Source organism: Xenopus laevis, chromosome 7S (assembly GCF_017654675.1).
Source record: "Xenopus laevis strain J_2021 chromosome 7S, Xenopus_laevis_v10.1, whole genome shotgun sequence".
NCBI lineage: Eukaryota > Metazoa > Chordata > Amphibia > Anura > Pipidae > Xenopus > Xenopus laevis.
The window spans coordinates 85,965,181-85,984,851 of NC_054384.1; the positions used below are offsets into that span (position 1 = coordinate 85,965,181).

A 19,671-nucleotide genomic window follows, 5' to 3' on the forward strand; every position below is an offset into this window, starting at 1 on the left:
CAAAAACCGGAAATTCGGCTCTTAAAGGCACCAGGAGCGGCTTTTTGCCGCCCCTGGAAACCTAGCTGGCGATGCCGCCTGAGGCGAGCGCCTCAGCTCGCCTCATTGGCGGATCGCCCCTGGTAGTACATACAAGGGGCATCACCCAGACAATACTCTTGGGTTCATGGGGTTGCCAGACAAACCACTTTTATGAGACATTTATGACGATAGCCCTGTGCACAATTTAATGTTTTCCCAGGGTCCTCAAAAATATCGAATATCATTTCCCATTATGTAAAATTGAGGTTTTTAACGTATTTCACTTTACTAGTTAGCCTCCTATTGACCCAAATGTTTGTCTCCTCCTGTATAACATAAGAATCAATGTCATTCATTAATGTATATGTGAATTAATGTCACCTTGCAGAATTTGATTTGAAATGTGGCTATTGATTTCTTGTCCCCATTCCAAAATATAAAGTAACTTCCCCATCCTGTGCTGCACCTTTGTCTTTGGGCAAGGACATGTGCAGTATGATGCATTTGGTGCTTTGCTTGTACCACCCTAGAGGTTCCCAGGACAGTCCACCTCTACTTTCTCTAACTGGTGTCTACTTTATTTCTATTAAGGGGTGAGCAAGTCTTCATATACTGTAAATATTATAAATGCAGGCTTGTGTTGTTCTAGTGTCTATATTTAGATATCATTTATTTTTAAATCAGGAGTGATTCAGATAATTGCTAACATGTTTGTGAATCCATGCATATTGTCCTTTGGGTGATGCTAGTATGTCTTATAATTATGTTAAATATTTAAAATCTTCAGTGTGCAAGTAAATTCATATGGAGTTCTTATTTATTATAATGCACATCTTTATTTACATGAGTTGGTTTTAAATTTTGAATTTTTCCTTTGAATATCAAAAAAAATCATTCTATCATCATTTTGGTATGCCAGGTTTCTGCATACCATTTAAGCTATTTAAGCCTCCTGGCTTTTCACAGCTTTAATGAGGTTGCAAATAGCAGCAATAGTACCAATATACAGTACTAATATACAATTTGCAGCAGCAAAAAGTTGAATAATGTTCCTGGGGTGCCAAAAAGGGTTGTGATTAGCCATTTGGTAGCCTGTATGTGTACAGGAGACTGTAGGCAGTACTCATGTTTTTTTTTTCCAGAAATTCAAAAATAAGCTCCTGCTTTGAGGCCACTGGGAGCATCATCCAAGGGGTTGGAGAGCAACATGTTGCTCACAAGCCACTGGTTGGGGACCACTGCTTTAGACTATGGCCAAAAAAAAACAAAAACTTGAAATAAACGGTCATTGCTATCCTATAGTTGTCCTATTAGAAGTTTTTTGAAATGGTGATCTGCCTTTGTTGTACCTACAGTATGTTCTCCAATGCAATTTAGTTTAATCAGTTTAAGCAAGAAACACAGACCATTAAATGCAATTGAATTGTACAATACTCTTACAGTTCAGAAATCATATACTGTACCTGCTAAAAGTATGTGGATGACCATGATTACATCTGAGTTGTGGCGTCTTAATCATCCCATGCTGAGTTTTTGGGATTCCCTGACTCTCCTCTTATGGATAAATATTAAGGGGCAGATTTATCAATTATGTGAGTTCAGTTTTTAATAAATAAAAACTCATATTTTGTATTCATTCCTATGGGATTTTTTAGAAGGATATTTAGCAAGAGGTGAAACACTTCCATAAATCCCATAGGAATGAATAGAATGTGGGTGAGTTTTTATTAAAATCTGAGCTCACATTTTGATAAATCAGCCCCTAACAGTCATCGTCAAAGCAATTTCACCATACTATTTTAACAATTGGTCCCCAGAGTACAGGTATGAGATCCATTATACGGAAACACATTATCCAGAAAGCTCTGAATTACGGAAAAGCAATCTCTCATAGACTCCGTTTTATACAAATAATCCATATTTTTAAAAATGATTTCCTTTTTCTCTGTACTAATAAAACAATACCTTGTATTTAATCCTAACTAATTATTCCTTCATACCTTAGTAGACTTAAGGTATGAAGATCCAAATTGCAGAAAAGATCCGTTATCTGGAAAACCCCAGGTCCCAAGCATTTTCGATAATTGGTCCCATACCTACGTCGGAGTCCTGCCCTTAATGTACAAAAATGTTATTGCCTTCATATGGTATTCCATGTTAAAATAATCTTTTGTAGCTCCTCACAAAACATGTGAAGAGGGAAAATTTATTTGAGAATTGGGTTGTTGATATGGATCTGTTCCCAGTTTTCTGCAAGAAGCTCTGTGTATGGATAATCGCTGTGGTCCCTAGTTGTCCATGTTTGTGATGTTCCTGGTTTCCATATAGTTATAAGTCAATGATTACCATTTTTACTGCACTTCATTCTCTTAAGAGGCGAGAGAGGCCTACTACAGCTTGAACTAATTATAAACACTCATGAGTACATACCTCAAGCAATGCCCACAGGTTGTGCCATCTTTCATGTTTTCTATTTTCTGGACTTTCTGAGCACTGTGAACATCTTAATGGCTCTACTGACTATTGGCTATTGCAATTCACTCTTTTATTTCTCTGAGCAAATTGAGAAAACAAGATCCTCTTCCTTTGGTGGGTCAGTTTGATTTAAGATCTTACCGCTTCATTTTGCACTAAATTGTTGCTTTGCCTCTACATCTTGTGGATTCAGGTGCAAAGCAATGTAATTGACTTTCAGACTTGTGCTTGTATCTATCAGGAATGTCACTCTGCATTACACAGATGTGGATTTTTTTTTTCTCTGTCATGTTGATAGAAACCTGCAGAGTCAGGATTTGAGACTAACATTAGGAATTGTTCTTGCAATAACTGGGAAATATGTGTTGCCCCCCCTGCTGAAGCACTTTTCATTAGATGCATTTCAGCTGAGTAGCAAAAAGCAATACAGTATATGCCAGCGTTTACCCTTCCTGAATTTAACTGGGGACGGAAGTACTTTAAATGCATCCTTCAGTGGTGCTTCTATACATTTTGCACAAGCTGCAAATCATCACCCTTTTCTAGATCCTCATTCTTGCTGTCTCTTTGCATGGTCTGAGCCCATTTTTGTCACTGTGCAAGATTAGAGGTAAGTGCATTTTGGAAACACTTTTTTTGTAAATCCTATAGATCACTTTGGCACAAAGTGCATTCATCATTTTTATTTTTGGCTTGCATTTTAGTCTCCGTAAACAACTGTAAGCATGAAAGTTTTCAGTTCCATTATAACTAGAAGCAAACCAAAAATTATCCTTAGTATTTTTCCATGTACATTATATTTATTATTTATAGTATTGGACAGTCAAACTGTGTCTTAGATAATGATGCTAGTGTGTATGTATACTGAGTATGTGAGCTTATATATGAAGGTCTCTGTGTGAGTCCGAAACATTGAGTGACCAATTCTTTAAATCCTAGGAGTGTTGTCCTTCGTCCTGTGTATTTTTTTTTTTACTAGCACCCAGATATTGTTACTGCAAATGGTGTGCCCAACCTTTGGACTTGTGTGTGTATGTGAGTGTATCTATTATAGATATGTGTTTTGTTTAAGGGATATCATACTTTGTACATACATGGATTAAAGGCAGATGTTTGCTCCTGACTTACCATACCGCTTCACTGTGTATATGAACTGATGAAGCTCTAGCATTAACTTCTAAAGTATTCACTAACATATTGTTGGCAGAACGTAAAACCTGTATAATTGTTACAAAACGTGTAATCAGTGCTGTTGTATTTCATTGAAACAAGGATTATTTGACTGACTGCAATCAGTCATTATTTGGACATAAAACCCATGATTAAAAAAGTCTAAATTATTTTAATCAGTATAGCAAAAACAAATCTTTTTCTATCCTCCAAGAGCAGGTTGCTCCCCCACATCTTTTTTTCCCTTTTTGCTCAAATCAAGGTCATCGTGATCTATTTTGTGCCGCTGAATCCTGAGATTCTCCTACAAAGATCAGGGATAAGATCATTCGTTATTTATTTAAGCACTTTTTTTTAATTTATTATTAATGTGTTACAGTCCCCTCTTTGTCATGACTCAAAAGGCTAATATTGCTTGTTTAAAGCTTTTATGCACTTTGTTACAATCAATTGCATGTCCTGTGTGCCCTTGTTTTGGAGTGCTCTTAATTCTCTCGTTTCCTGTTTAGTGACAGTATTGTATTGAGGGGGACGGAAGTCATAAATGACAATCCATTATAAGGCTAACTAAGTGAAAGTTGGAGAAAATAATGTTTTATTGTCATTACTTAATAATAAATTTAATGAGGTATTATTTCCAGGTTTTCTTTGGGTTGAGATAACATTCACAGAAGTAGTGCGGTTCATTACTCTACTGAAAGAAAAAAACCCGTGTTATATATATTATGAAAATCATATCGTTGAATGATCTGAACCATTCACTCTTAAATCAAAGTTGGTTTTTTTTGTTGTTGATGTTAAATATGCAAAAAAGTGCCTTGCTTTATAAGATATTCTATATGTCTTTTTTGCGATGTGCACCCAGGAATTCTCAGATAAGTGAGTGCATATATCTATATATATATATATATATATATATATAAAATATGTCCAGAAGTACCTGCACTCTGCCCAATCTCTTCACGGGTGCTTGGTCAAAAGAGTATTGTACAACAGTCGAAAATGGACCAGCACTCCAATTTAATCAAATAATAGTGTTTTTATTCAGACATCACTGTGCATCCAACGTTTCGGCCCGCATTGGGGCCTTTATCAAGGCCTTTATCATCCTTGATAAAGGCCCCAATGCAGGCCGAAACGTTGGATGCACAGTGATGTCTGAATAAAAACACTATTATTTGATTAAATTGGAGTGCTGGTCCATTTTTGACTATTATATAAATATATAAAGTTCCAGCAGTGGTGCACTCCAGTCAAGCGTTCTCTTCATGCCTGGGTGCTGTCAAAAAAGTATAGATGGTAGTTCCCCAAGATTGACGCACTCGAGGGCTTCATAATGCAGTTTAGAAAAGAACATTTATTGTCAACGTTTCGGTCCCGTTCTGGGCCTTTGTAATGTCTTGAGAAAGGCCCAGAACGGGACCAAAACGTTGACAATAATTTTTTTTTCTAAACTGCATTATGAAGCGCTGGAGTGCGTCAATCTTGGGGAACTAATATATATATATATATATATATATATATATATATATATATATATATATAGTCAAAAAATTGTATTATTGCATAGATGTACATATCTCAACCATAGACACCAGTTAGTTGTTGTTATGACATATGATTATATGTTATTATATCAGACCTTTATGACAAAATGGTACATTGCACAATTTGCTTTACCAGATCATTGGATTAAGATTACATTTCATAAATAAAGACCACAATATTGTTATTTTGAAATGTGAGCATATGAATATTGAAGTAACATTAAAACAATAGAGGAATAATACATTGCTAAACCATTACTGAGCTTTAGCAAGAGGGTTGGAACTTGCAGAAGTCTTTTCAGTGCAGTGAGAAAACCCATGGGGGCAAATTCACTAAGCCGCGAAGCGCCGAACACTAGCGTTAATTCGCTAGCATTTGGCATTTTCGCTACTGCGCAAATTCACTAACGAACGCTGGCGAAGTTTCGCTAGTGTTACTTCGCAACCTTACGCCAGGCGGATTTTCGCTAGCGACGAAACTACGCAAATTCACTAACTTGCGCAGTGTACTGAACGCTACCTTTTACGCTAGACTTCCTTCGCCACCTCAGACCTGGCGAAGCGCAATAGAGTAGATAGGGATTGTTTAAAAAAAAAGTCAATTTTTTTTCTAAGTCCCAAAAAACGCTGGCGTGTTTTCTACATGATGGGTGATAGGCTGAAAAAGATCGAAAAATTTTTGGGGCTCCCCTTCCTCCCCCCTACATTTCCTGACTCATGGCAATTTACCTAGACAGTGGGCACATGTGTAGGGCAAAATAAAATTTTTATTTGCAGATTTGAAGGTTTTCTAGGCATTTGTAGTGCAGATACGTGTTCCTCCATTGAAATTTGAATTTCGCGCCATATGCAAATTAGCCTTCACTAGCGTAACTTCGCTTTATATAGCGAATCAACGCTAGCGCAACTTCGCAACCTTACGCTACCCCTGTGCGCAACTTCGGATTTTAGTGAATTTGCGGAGCCCTGGCGAAACTACGCCTGGCGAAGTGCAGCGAAGTGCGGCGAAGTTGCGCCTGGTGTTTAAAATGAAGAGTGCCATTTACAATCCAGTGTGCTGGTCATGCTCCAAATGAGCAACACCCCCTTGCCTGGCTGGCCATGCCCCCAAACTAGCTTCTTGCAGTGTTATTATTTATACAACTGGAACACTTCCTGCCAGTCAGTAGTGAGAAAGTGGCAGTTTAGTGAGAATGTGGCACATGTACTTTGATAGCTGCTGTTTGTGGTGCATTTTTAAAAGGTAAAGTAGGGGAAGTAGTGTTATTTCTTTCTACAACTTTTGCCATGTTTGTAATAGTTTTTGCACGTTGAGCCAGTAATACCCAAATTAAGTTTTATTAGCCTTTAAGAATGCAGTAGTGGACAGAACTGGTCTGATAGATCATGTATAAATTAATATGGATTACTACCCAGGCACATATGTGTCCGGTAAACATAAATCAGCGCAAGTGTATATTAGTAAGAGGATGCACTGTATGAGCCCATTACATCTAGTGGAGGACTGATTGACAAATGACTCTGGAGGGCTGGTGTGCTGGGTTAACATTAAGTGGAGGTGCATTAGTGATACATTGTAAGTATATTCCTTCTCTAAATAACCGCCAAGGCAGAAGGGTGGTACCGTTGTCTAAGGTGGATTATTCTATGTAAGAGGATCTGTGAGGAAAAGTTTAGGTGAATTATAATAGAATATGGAAAGTACAATGTCAAGTGTGGAGAGAGTATACCTGATCGCAAGGTTATTGCTTTGCCAAGGTTGGTGCCTTTGTCATAGTGTGCAGAATGTAGACAAGTAGTTGATGTACTGTTCTTATCTGTAAGGTTGATCAGAGGGCATATGAGATTTAGAGTAGGGGATGTAGACGGTGGCTTTGTTATTAGTGTGAAGGGCATTTCACAGTGGAGAAGAACATTATTTGTGTGAAGGTCATTTAATTCTTCGTTTTAGAATTTATGCATATGCAATTTAAGAAGCTGTTGAAGTGCTTCAGGGTCATGTAGACCTTGAATCCTAGGTACATATTTGTCGTATTAATATGGATGATGCTGAAGCTAAAAAATGATGAAAACAATGCTTTGTATTTGACTTCTAATTATACTGGGTAATGCTGGCAGCCCAGGTCCTAACTAACAAATGGACAAAACAAATCCTATGTCAAGTGAATGAAAGAAATGTAGAAAGAAAAGCAAGGGATTTAACATTATGCTGACATAAAATAATTGCATTTTAATATTGTTGTGACATTACAATTTTAATGTTCACACTAGTGTAGTTGACCTACACCCAACCTATCCTAGCAAGGCACCTCTATTTCTAGACACACATTCACCCCATCTCTGACATCACAAAGGGAAGTTGACAGGCAGACGTGTAACCAAAAATAGAGGCTGTGGGAGGCAGAAGCTGGGCTGAATAAAGTCACTGGAAGGGTGGAAAGGACAGCTCAACCCGACCCTGACCGCAACCCCCAAATCCTCCCACAAGTTTCAGCCTGACCCGCACTTGCCTTCCCAAATTTTTGGGGTGCTACTGCAGGCATTATTAGCAGAGGAAATCCCTGGTGTCTGTTACAAAGGGAATGTGCTTGAAAATAGCCTAGGTTATGGCTACATGAGAAATAGGAGGTGGAAGGTGGAACAAAAAGATATAAGCCTTCCTGAGATTTCAGCCCTCTCCTTATCACTGTTGATGCTGAACTTTGTAACTGGACCAGTTAACACGCTAATATAAATGTTTTACCACTGATTGCTAATGCAGAAAAAAAACATTTTTATGTATATAAAGGATTATTATTATTTTTAGTAGTACAGGATCTGTTATCCAGAAATCCATTATCCAGAAAGCTCCAAATCAAAATAAAAGCCATCTCCTATAGACTCCATTTTATCAAAATAATTAAAAATTTTGAAAATGATTTCACTTTTCTCTGTAAAAATAAAACGGTTAGCCCAACACTCGAGGGTTTCCATGGCAACCTGACTCACAAAGCAGTTTGAGAGAACTCGGAAGTGACATAGGGCAGGAACAGGCTATGAGATGCCGATTTGGAACGCAAGCCTTTGCGGTCACCATGGAAATTGCTAATGAGCAGTTGTATAATAGAAGACACACACAGTTAGGGAAATATGCCTCTGAGGAAGCCAGCTGATTGGTGAAATGTGTAAGGCAGGAAGTGACATCACATCAGCTACACAAATATCCAAACATACTGCACTATTTTGGTTTTCTGTTTTTCTTTTCTCTGTTGCTAAAGGCTAATCTATTTACAATTTTTAAGATACAATTAATCCTTATTGGAAGCAAAACCAGCCTATTGGGTTTATTTAATGTTTATATGATTTTCTAGTAGACTTAAGATATGAAGATTAAAATTAAGGAAAAATCCGCTATCTGGAAAACCTCAGGTCCAAGCATTATGGATAACAGGTCCCATACCTCTATTAGCATTATTACTACAGAATATTAGTATTATTCGTATTTAGTGTTATTAATATTTAGTATTTATAAAGTGCCTACATATTCCACAGGTCTGTGCAATAAACAGCTGTATCCATTAAACATACAGATTTACGTAAAAAACAGCCAATAACCAATAGAACAGGTAAAGAGGGAGCTGTCAAAAATATGGTTAAACTCGTCCTCCACTGATTTTATTTTACAAGAAAATGTAATTATAATCACTTTACAATGTACATTAATATTGTACATGATTATAAATTATTTGTAAATATAATTGCAGTTGACAGCTGTGTTTTGTTATTGGGGTCAGACAGAAACTGCTCAGCTGTCTGTGCATGGATGTCAACTCAGGGGTGGGTTTCAACAGGCCATAGACAAATGGATCTCAGCTGGTCTCTCGAAAAGAAAGATTGTATCACTTATTCACCTTGTCTGCAGGTACATTGACAAGTATAGCTTAAACACCCTGCAGAAGTGAAAACAATACCCTACCTACCAGGGTACTTTGGTCTCCCACAAGTTGGTGCTTTCTCCGTTCGGTGGCGAAACAGCTGTTGGAAATAGCCGTGTGCTTATATTATATCTCATTACTTACCATTTATAACCATTAGCACATTGTTATCAGTGGGGAGCCCTCCCTGTACCCCCCTCTTCATGTTTTTATTGGAAAGGGAAATCCTTTTTAAAAGATGTATAAATAAAATATTATATGCGGTTTTATGCAATGTCTGATAGTGGCCTTACAACTACCTGGGTAACTACTTAATTGCTTTCATGAATGTTATACAATTTGGTATATTGACAAGTATGCACAGTGATTTGTAAGTCATAAACACAACGATAGCAATTTGGTGGTGTCTGTGTATGACCTGACATTCGGTTTCGTTTTTAGCTCTTGTTCCATTCTGCCAATGTTTACCCAATTTTGCGTGCTGTTATTATACAGCTATAGTCACATCAATATGCAGGACATCAAATAAAAGATAATCTTTTGATCCTGCCCATTGAATTTATTTGAAATGCATCCTTTAGGGCAGGGGCACACGGGCAATTTCGGGGAGATTTAGTCGCCTGGCGACTAATAGACTCTTCTGCGGGGCGACAATATCCCCGAACTGCCTTCCGCCTGCTAAAATGGCCTTTCATCTGCTAAAATGAAAAATCGTCTGCGCCAATGCACTCGCGGCGCTTCGATTTCCGAAGTCACCCGAAGTTTCATTGTGAGGCAACTTCTGGCAACTTTGGAAATCGGAGCGCCGCGAGTGCCATTGCGCTGGCGTTTTCTCAATGTAGCAGGCGCAAGGCAGGGGTAAGGCAGTTCGTGGAAATTCTTGCATAAGAGGTGATTAGTTGCCAGGCCACTAAATCTCCCCAAATCTGCCCGTGTGCCCCTGCCCTTAAAGCACTTGGTTCCAATCAGAATAATTCTCGATCTCCTTCCCCATCACCATGCAGCTGTTTGGCAGTTTTATAGAGATGCACTATGCAGCCACCAGTCTGTATGATCATTTTATGTCATTTGTTACAGTGTAATTATTAGCTTGAGTCTACTACACAAGTGTTTTCTTCCAGGCATTAAGCCATCATGCATACCTAGTAAAACAAATTAGAGAACAATGGTAAAGGCAATCAACACTTTGTAATTAACTAGAAATTAACCCCGTTCTCTTTTTAGAAACGGCTTTTGTTGCATTGTTCAGTGACAATGCTAAACTAGGGTTCCTGGGTCACATTACATTATAAAACAAATTTGGATTAAATAGCACAGTGGAAGAATCCATTGTCATCTGGATTTCAGCAACCTCTCTTTTTTTTTTTTAGGTATTTGCTGAAAGAAAAGCTGCTGAAATTTGGACCCAAGGCATGTTCACAAGTTTTGTATCAATGTTTTCACCTTGATCACTCCAGAGGTTCCTGGTTAGAGCAGAAGTGCATCAAATCTGACACGTTTTGTAAGTTTATAATCTGGTTTCCTTTATACTATATACTGTATTTATCAGATGGTAAAGGGGCTTTTCTGTATAGGAGTGAAAGGACAAGCTTGTAGTCAGCTTTAAGCCTGGCATGTTACATAACAAGATGCTTAATGCTAGCTTTGCAAGGAGACTTTCTTGTTTGTAGCCTGACTGCAGCTAGTACAGTATGTGTAAGAACTTGCTCATACCTGTCATTGGGCTGATGTACACGGGATCCAATCGATAGGTCGAATCCTGCAAGTCAGATGTCTCTGCACTTGTCTCAAAAATGATGTATAAACTAATTGAAAGATTTAGAATCCGGCACAACACGACCTTTTGAAAGGAATACTACGTATTTACTTAGGGTCGAATATCGAGGGTTAATTAACCCTCGATATTCGACCGTCGAAGTTAAATACTTCAACATCGAAGTCGAAGGATTTACCGCATTTAGTATGAACAAACGATCGAAGGAAAATTCGTTCGATCAAACGATTAAATCCTTCAAACCGAATGATTCGAAGGATTTTAATCCATCGATCGAACGATTTTCCTTCCATCCTAAATTGGCTAGAAAGCCTATGGGGACCTTCCCCATAGGCTAACATTGATGTTCGGTAGGTTTTAGGTGGCGAAGTAGGTGGTCGAAGTTTTACAGTACTTCGACTGTCGAATGGTCGAATAGTCGGACGATTTTTAGTTCGAATCGTTCGATTCAAAGCCATAGTCGATGGTCGAAGTAGCCAAAAAAATACTTAGAAATTCGAAGTATTTTTTATTCTAATCCTTCACTCGAGCTAAGTAAATGTGCCCCTACATGTTGCATGTTTTCACTGGCAAGATAACATTTATTTTATAATCTTTTTTTCTCATTATAATATATCAAGGGATGGATGCAGGTGCATAAAAAAACCACAAGCCACATGACTTGGATCAGATTTTAGATTACAGCACTGAGAATCAGAATTAGCCTCCTACATGCAATTGCACAACAGTTCTGGTTCAGCCCTTTGTTTTCCCTACCTAAGGCATAGAGAAGGGGCAGGCAATAATTGATTGACAGCTGAGATTTTTACATGAGTTTACAACAGCTATGAATGCTTGCTTTAATAAAAAAAAGAATTTGAACTTCACATTTAATTTGGAAAGGACTTTATTTATACAGCTTTTTATGTCTGGGTGACGGGTCCGCTTTAAAAATAATATTGTACACTACCCTTGCTAGTCTTTTGTGTCATAACGATTTCTTAATAACTAGCTGAGGAACAGGGAATATCAAATTAGACTCAGTCATGCTTCTTTTTAGTTTTTTTTTCTTTAGTAAGTTATGAAGAGTTTCATATTTCTAGTAAACTTTTAGATTACCTAAACTGATGTAATGCACTTGTACATCAACGAACACGATTTAGTTAGTTTGAAAATCTAACAGGTATGGGATCTGTTATCCGGAAACATGATATCTCCCATAGACTCCATTATATCCAAAATTTTTAAAAGTTATTTTCTTTTTCTCTGTAATAATAACACCGTACCCTTCACTTGATCCAAACTAAGATATAATTAATCCTTATTGGAAGCAAAACCAGCCTATTGGGTTTATTTAGTGGCAGATTTATCAAGGGTCGAATTTTTTGAAATTGGAAGAAAAAAGACCAACTGAAATGTATTTGTTTTTTCTGCGGGTGAATAGGCTGTATTAGAATTGTTCGAATCAAAGTAAGATCGTATTCAATCTACTTCGATTCAAAGTTTTTCAAGTCCACCAAATTACTCCATTTGGTTATAGGAGGTCCCCCATAGGCTAAAACAGCAATTCGGCAGGTGTTAGATGGCGAATGGTTGAAGTCGAAGCTTTAAAGATACAGTACATTTTTGATATAGTAAATTTTTTTTTCAAATTCGAATCGAAATTTGGCCTATTCCATAGTCGAAGTACACAAAAATAGCTTGAAATTTGAATTTTATTTTCTTAAACCCTTGATAAATCTGCCCCTTAATGTTTTCATGATTTTCTAGTAGATTTAAGGTATGAAGATCCAAATTATGGAAAGATCCCTTATCTGGAGAACCTCCGGCTCTGACCCTGTACATGTATTCGTATGAATTGGGATTGTTCTTTCTCTGTTTTGGGGAAAACATGCTGTTTGAAGAGTTTTCTAAATTTCATAGAATTGTCTTGCCTTAAGCATTATTAGGGATTGAGTATGTAATAACGCAAAATTACCTTCATATTCAATTTGCACGGAGCGCTTGCAGGCGATTTCCATACAGCCAAATTACAGACTCTTAAGGTGGTCATACACTGGCAGATTAAAGATGCGGATATCGGTCCTTTAGACCGATTCGGCAGTTTATCTGCCCATGTGTGGGGGCTCCCGACGGGTCCAACCGATCGATATCAGGCCAAAAATCGACCAGATATCGATCTGTCAAGTTTGATTTTTTTGTACGATACAGGACCGCATAGGCTAGTTGATGCAGTCCTGCGACCCGTCGGAGCCCATTCGTAGTATCGTAATCCGATCGTTCGGCCCCAGGGCCAAACGTTCAGATTCATCTGATATCGCCCAGCCGTTAGTGTCCATATCGGGTCAAGATCCACTTGTTTGTCGACCTTGCCAAACGAGAGGATCTTGGCCACCTTTAGGCTAGTGCCACACATATCAGATCTTGGCCTGCGGCTAGAGTTTTCATTCCATCACTTAAATCTGCTGCATGTACCAGGCTGACACAATGGATCTGGGTGCAGCCAAGGAGAGGGTATTGATTTTCGCCATATGAGCAGATTCTTGACTTGCTAATTCACTAAAATCCGAAGTATCGTCCAGGGCGCCGAACGCTGGCGAAGTTGCGCTAGCGTCACTGCACCAAGCGAAGTTGATCTAGTGTAGGCTAATTTGCATACGGCAGGAAGTTAAAGTTGAATGGACGTATATGTTGCAGCAAATACATTACACTACACAAGCCCGGGAAACCTTAATAGAATAAAATATAGTTGTTATATTGCCCTACACATGAGCCCAGTGTATATTTTATGTGCCATATGTTAGGAAATGTAGGGGGGAAGCCAGTTACCCCGAAAAAAATGTACGCTATTTTTCAGCCTATCACCCTGAAAAAGAAAAAGACGCCAGCGTTTTTTGGAAAATTTTCAACTATTTTTTGAGGAACTCCTATTTACTCTATTGCATTTTGCCTGGTCTGAGGTGGCGAAGGCAAGTCTGGCGCAAGAGTTAACGTTTGGTAAAATCCGCATCTTGGTGAATTTGCGTAGTTACGTCCATTCGCAAGAGCGCAAATTCGCCAGGCGTTAGGGAGCGAAGTATCGATAGAGTCTATCTCCTTCGCTAGCAAAGTTATGCCAGCGACCGTTAGTAAATCGGCGAAGTACCGAAATGACGTCATGCTGGCGAATTTTCGCCCCCGTCTCTTTACCCTTTAGTAAATTTGCCCCTATGACTTACTGTGATTCAGCTTAATTGCAGGAAAATTCTAAAAAAAAGTCATTGCCCTGCAATTAAGGCAAATGAGCGCAAGTTATATAATTTGTCCATGAACAGAATTTTTGAAGGTGGTCCCCATGGGGACGATTTCCAGCATTTAAGAAGGAAACTGCCATATGCTCTCTCTATTAAAGGGTTGTTGACACTTGAGATAACTTTTAGTATAAAATAGAGATTGGTATTTTGAGACAATTTGCAATTGGTTTTTATTTTTTGCGGTTTTTGAATTATTTATTATTTAGCTTTTTATTCAGCAGCTTTTCAATTTGCATTTTAAACAATCTGATAGCTATGGTCCTAATTAGCCTAGCAACCGTGCATTGATTTGAATAAGAGACTGGAGTATGAATAGGAGAGGGCCTGAATAGAAAGATGAGTAATAAAAATTAACAATAACAATACATTTGTAACCTTATAGAGCATTTGCTTTTTAGAAGGGGTCAGTGACGCCCATTGTAAAGCTGCAAAGAGTCAGAAGAAAAAGGCAAATAACTATAAAACAAAAATAATAAAAACCAATTGAAAAGTTGCTTAGAATTGGTCATTCTATAACATACTAAAAGTTACTTTAAAGGTGAACCATTTGAAACTTGAAAACTGACGAAAGAAATGTAGTTTCTTTTATTAGGCAAATGTGTATTTGAAGTTGACATCTGAAATATACAGTTAAATATAGCACATTAAGAATAGCTGATGCCAAAATGCTACTCTGAAAACATTCTCAGTTGCAGAGAAAAAGGAATAAGTAAAAATAATGAGTACAATGTTATTTTAGACATTATAAATAGTAATACTACACTATACTGTAATTACAATGCAACTACTGTTTTACTGTAATTGTAGTACAGGACATGAAAGGGGGACTGTATTTGTGCAACCACTAGATGGTGGTGTAGTGTTATAGTTTAGAAAGATGTAGATTCTGAAGATGTAAAATGATTGTTGCTAGTAGGGGGAGGGAATGTGCATTAAATGTATTGGTACTGATAGCTTTAGTTGAGATGCTTAAATGATGTACTTAACCTGCCTTTGCTTAAAAAATGTATAAACATTAATATATATGTATTATATATATATATATATATATATATCACTAAATCAAATTAGAACGCGCCATCAAAGTGGTGATCTTCTTTAAAAGAAAATTGATAAAAGACCAGTGCTGGTCTGAAACTTTGCTGGTGCCCGGGTCAGAACCCTTAATTCAATAAAGGCTTTTAAAGAAGATTAGGTGCAGTCTAATACTATTTCATGAGATATTCAGATGGAGGTGATCATAGTGTGACCTTCACTTTGACACGAAAAACAGGTGCCAACACAAAATCGCTACATATACTGTATTTATATATAATCTACAGTCTGGTCATTTCCCAATGGGACCAGACTGTAAATTATATCCTTATAAACAGCGTGTTCTGACGCCAGAACGCGACGTTTATAAACTTAAAGGGACAGCACTCGCAGCAGCTGCCATCGCCTCTACCCGACCTTCCCACCACTATAGCTTTCGGCTCTGCATTTGCTTACCTCCCACAACGCGCTCCACCCCCTCCCTTCGGCTTCTCTTTCCTTAATAGCAGATCTCACTCCAGTAAAAAATCTGCAGCTGCCTCACTAGCGTTTCTCTTCTCCATTTTCACTCCCCCTCGCATCAACTATCTGAAGTCTCGCTCCCCCTCCCTCACTCTTCCAAAGTCTCGCTCCACCTCCCGTCCACTCTCTGAAGACTCGCTCCGCCTCCTTCCCTTGCCTTCACCCGTCTGTGATGCAGTGAAAGAAAATGTCACACAGTGCGGGAGCTAGCCTTCAGAGTGGATGGGAGGCGGAGCGAGACTTAGATAATGTAAGGGAGGGTGAGAGAGACTCCAGGTAGTGTATAGGAAGGGGAGGAGACTTTGGTAATGCAGGGGGGGGGCGCAAAAATGGTTAGGAATCCTGTGAAGAAAAAAAGGAAAGAACTACATCCTAGCTGCAACACACATGTGACATGACCATAGCAAGAAGAAATAAAGGTACCCAGCTAAATATACTAAAGTATGGCATAATTTAAAAAGCAAAGAACTCGTCAGAAAGTACAAACTGAACCCAGAAATTGTAGATTATAATGAATAATGTACCCCCCACTGAAAATTTATAAAGATATTAATAGTCACCTCGGAGTTATGTGACCTGTATAAATCACTCGGCCTGCGGCCTCGTGCTTTTATATGGTCACATAACTCCTCGGTAACATAATATCTTTATAAATTACAGTAGGGGGTACATTATCCACTATATAATACACAAAAGCCATGAATATCTTGTAAATTATATCCTTATAAACGGTGAGTACTGATGTCATCAGTTATAAACGGTGAGTAGGGATGTCATTTTTGTCACGTGACTCACTAAAACCTGGGTATTATAATAAATAAAGTACACTCTTTTGTTTTTGTTAAATTATAAGGATATTATAAGTCACCTCAGAGTTCCATGACCTGACATGGTCATGAAACTCCTCGGTAATGTATAATATCCTTATCATTTAAGGGGGTACTTTATTCACTATATAAACATGTGTGTGTGTGTGTGTGTGTGTGTGTGTGTGTGTGTGTGTGTGTGTGTATATATATATATATATATATATATATATATATATATATATATATTGGTTGCACAAATCAGTTGTCTTATTTGTTCCTAAAGTCTTCATCCTGCTGAGAGCTGTATTGTGCCTGCTACTCAACAGGCTCCTTTTAAGGTCAATCTTATATAATAGTCATGGCCCCCACATTGCCCCCTCGGCTACTCTGTCGGTGTCCAGCATGTGATGATAATCTATATGCATGAAGAATTTCCATAGGTGAAGGGTCTTCCTTTCCCCCTCAGCTCTGGCAACTGATTTTCAACTTTCAACTCCTTCAGAAAGATAAGCAATAGCCTGTCAGAAAGCAATGCCATAGTGCAGAACTGGCTCATTCTGAAAGCACATGACCTGAGATGGCTGCCTACACACCAATATTGAAAATAAAAAAAAATACACTTGTTGGGTTAGGAATTACATTTTAAATAACAGAGTGAATTATTTGCAATATAAACAAAATTGTTTAGGAATAAAAACTATACCATAACAGAATCCCTTTAAGCATTGGCTTTTCGTGTTTTTTTCATGTTCATATTTTTACCTTTCCAATCTCTTTTTTTATTGTGTAGACTGTGACCAATACAGAGAGCGCAGCACTTGAAGCTGGCTCCATGTATCCAGAATCAACCACAGACTCTCCCGCTAGACTTTCGTTGCGACAGACTGGCTCTCCCGGCATGATTTACAGGTAAAACATCTTTCCATTTTTGGTGTTCAGACCTGGCAGTCTCTAAGTTTTTTTTTTTCCCTTGATCATTAACTTGTATATCAATAACCTGACAATAATTCGTTTTAGACACCATTTAAGGTTTTGTCTTCCTGGATGTTGCACAAACATTCCAAATGCTTACCATGAAAATAATTTAAAAGGAGCTAATAATGGCGTTTTTTTTTAATGGATGTGCAATATGTACAGGAATATGTATCAAGTTCAGTATAATGGTGCAGGATAGGGATATTTGCTCTACAGCCCTCTTGCTGCTGGGCATACCTTCTAACTTCAGTTCTGGGGATGCCAATGATTGAAGCTTAAACAGCTTGAGGGCCAACAATCATGGATAGCTGCTAAATACCTAGGGGGTTATTTACTAAAATCCGAAATTTCATTATTTTAGTAAAACAACTTCGACCAAACTTCCATCCATAATTTTTCCTTATTTATCAATAAAACAATTTGAAAAATTTGGTGCCGGAAAAGGCTCTATAAGCTCTCAGTAAAATTGTGAAAAAAAATCGAATTGTATGTTTTTTTTCGGATTTGACGCTCGAAAACTTCTTTTTTTTTGGATTATCGTCTGGGAACAGCAAATGTTTTAGATTATTGTACAAAAACCAGCGCAGATCATTATATCTTCCAATTGTGAAAGGGACATCTGCCATTGACTTCCACATGACCTTGGCAGGTTTCAAATTGAGTATAAGGTTTTTTTTTCCACTAAACTTTTTTCCCTTTAAAACTCCGACCAGAAAAAAATGGATTTTAATAAGTAACCCCCCTTAGTTTTTTAATTTAACTACATATTGTTTTTTAATTACCTGGTGCCTGTATTAAAGTTCTTTAGTCACACCTAAATTCCGGGCACCAAATATTCCATATATATAACTTTAACCATGGTATTGACTTAAATGTTGTATATTATGCTGTATAATGGTATGTGCCATTTGCAAATTATATTGGTTAGAAAAAAGAATAAAACTTCTTCGTGGTTCTCAATATGCAAACTCTTACAAGACGACAAATACAATGTTTTTGAGGTAAATTGGCCATATACTAGATGCCCCATCATGGTTTTAGACCAATAAGCTTTAAGGCCAAATATAAGAATTCTATGGGGCAAATTCACGAACAGGCGAAAATTCGCCACTGCTGGCTTCGCGCACATCACAACACTTTGCCAGGTGTAAATTCGCCTGGACAACGCTAATTCACGAAGATCCGAAGTTGTGCACAGGGAATGAACGCTGGCGAAATTACGATCAGCAGTTCGAAGTTACGCTAACGTTGGCTGATTAGCATACAGCGTGCAGTTAAAGTACAATGGCGTATATGCTGCAGCAAATACATTACACTACACAAGGTCAGGGAACCTTAACAAAATTATATAAAGTTGTTATAATGCCCTATACATGTGTCCACAGTATAGTTTAGGTGCCATATGTTGGCAAATGTAGGGGGGGAAGGAAGTTACCACAAAAAAAAATGTACGATCTTTTTCAGTCTATCACCTTGTAAATAGGAAAAAACGCCTGCGTGTTTTGGGACTTAGAAAAATTTTCAACTGTTTTTTTGAGAAACTCATCTACTCTCTTGCACTTCGCCTGGTCTGAGGTGGGGAAGGCACGTCTGGTCAGTAACAGTCAGTAAAATCAAAAACTTAGTGAATTTGCATAGTAACGCTCTTTCGCCAGACCGAAAATTCGCCTGGCGTTAGAGTGCAAAGTTTCGCCAGAGTCTTGACGAAATTACGCCAGTGAATTTACGCCAGCTACCGTTAGTTAATCGGCGAAGTGCCGAAATTACGTCACTCTGACAAATTTTCGCCAGCCACTTCGCCCTTTACTAAATTTCCCCCTATGTGTGTTAGCAGATCAACACATAGGGGGTTATTTATCAATGTCAGAATTTATCTCAATATTTTCTGCTGCAAACTACGATCAAATCCGCTCTGGTTTTTTATGCTTATTTATTATTACATTTTCCCTAAAATTTGCTCTGCAGGAAAAATTCAGATTTTTATGATTTTTTATGATTTTTGCCCGATAACTTTGGGGTATTGCACGAAACCCGTCGCACATCAAAAATCATTGGGACTTCTCCCATAGACTTATATGCAACCTCGACAGGTCTGAGATGCTGGATTTTCTGATTCAGATAAATACATGCCCAGGTGGTCAGGGACTATTGTTACAG

General features: G+C 38.0%; 1 protein-coding gene across 3 annotated transcripts in view; it reads left to right on the forward strand.

The window, feature by feature from the left end:
* LOC108697683 (voltage-gated potassium channel subunit beta-2-like) overlaps positions 1–19,671 on the forward strand; it is a 133,471-nt gene that overhangs the window by 17,541 nt on the left and 96,259 nt on the right. For 2 of the 3 annotated variants that reach the window (XM_018227954.2, XM_018227955.2), the window contains exons 2-3: positions 10,498–10,628; positions 17,330–17,448. In XM_018227954.2, the coding sequence (XP_018083443.1) occupies positions 17,372–17,448 (77 nt within the window). In that variant the 5' untranslated portion in view covers positions 10,498–10,628; positions 17,330–17,371. The remainder of the gene's footprint in view (positions 1–10,497; positions 10,629–17,329; positions 17,449–19,671) is intronic. The other variant, XM_041571476.1, reaches the window with a different exon arrangement.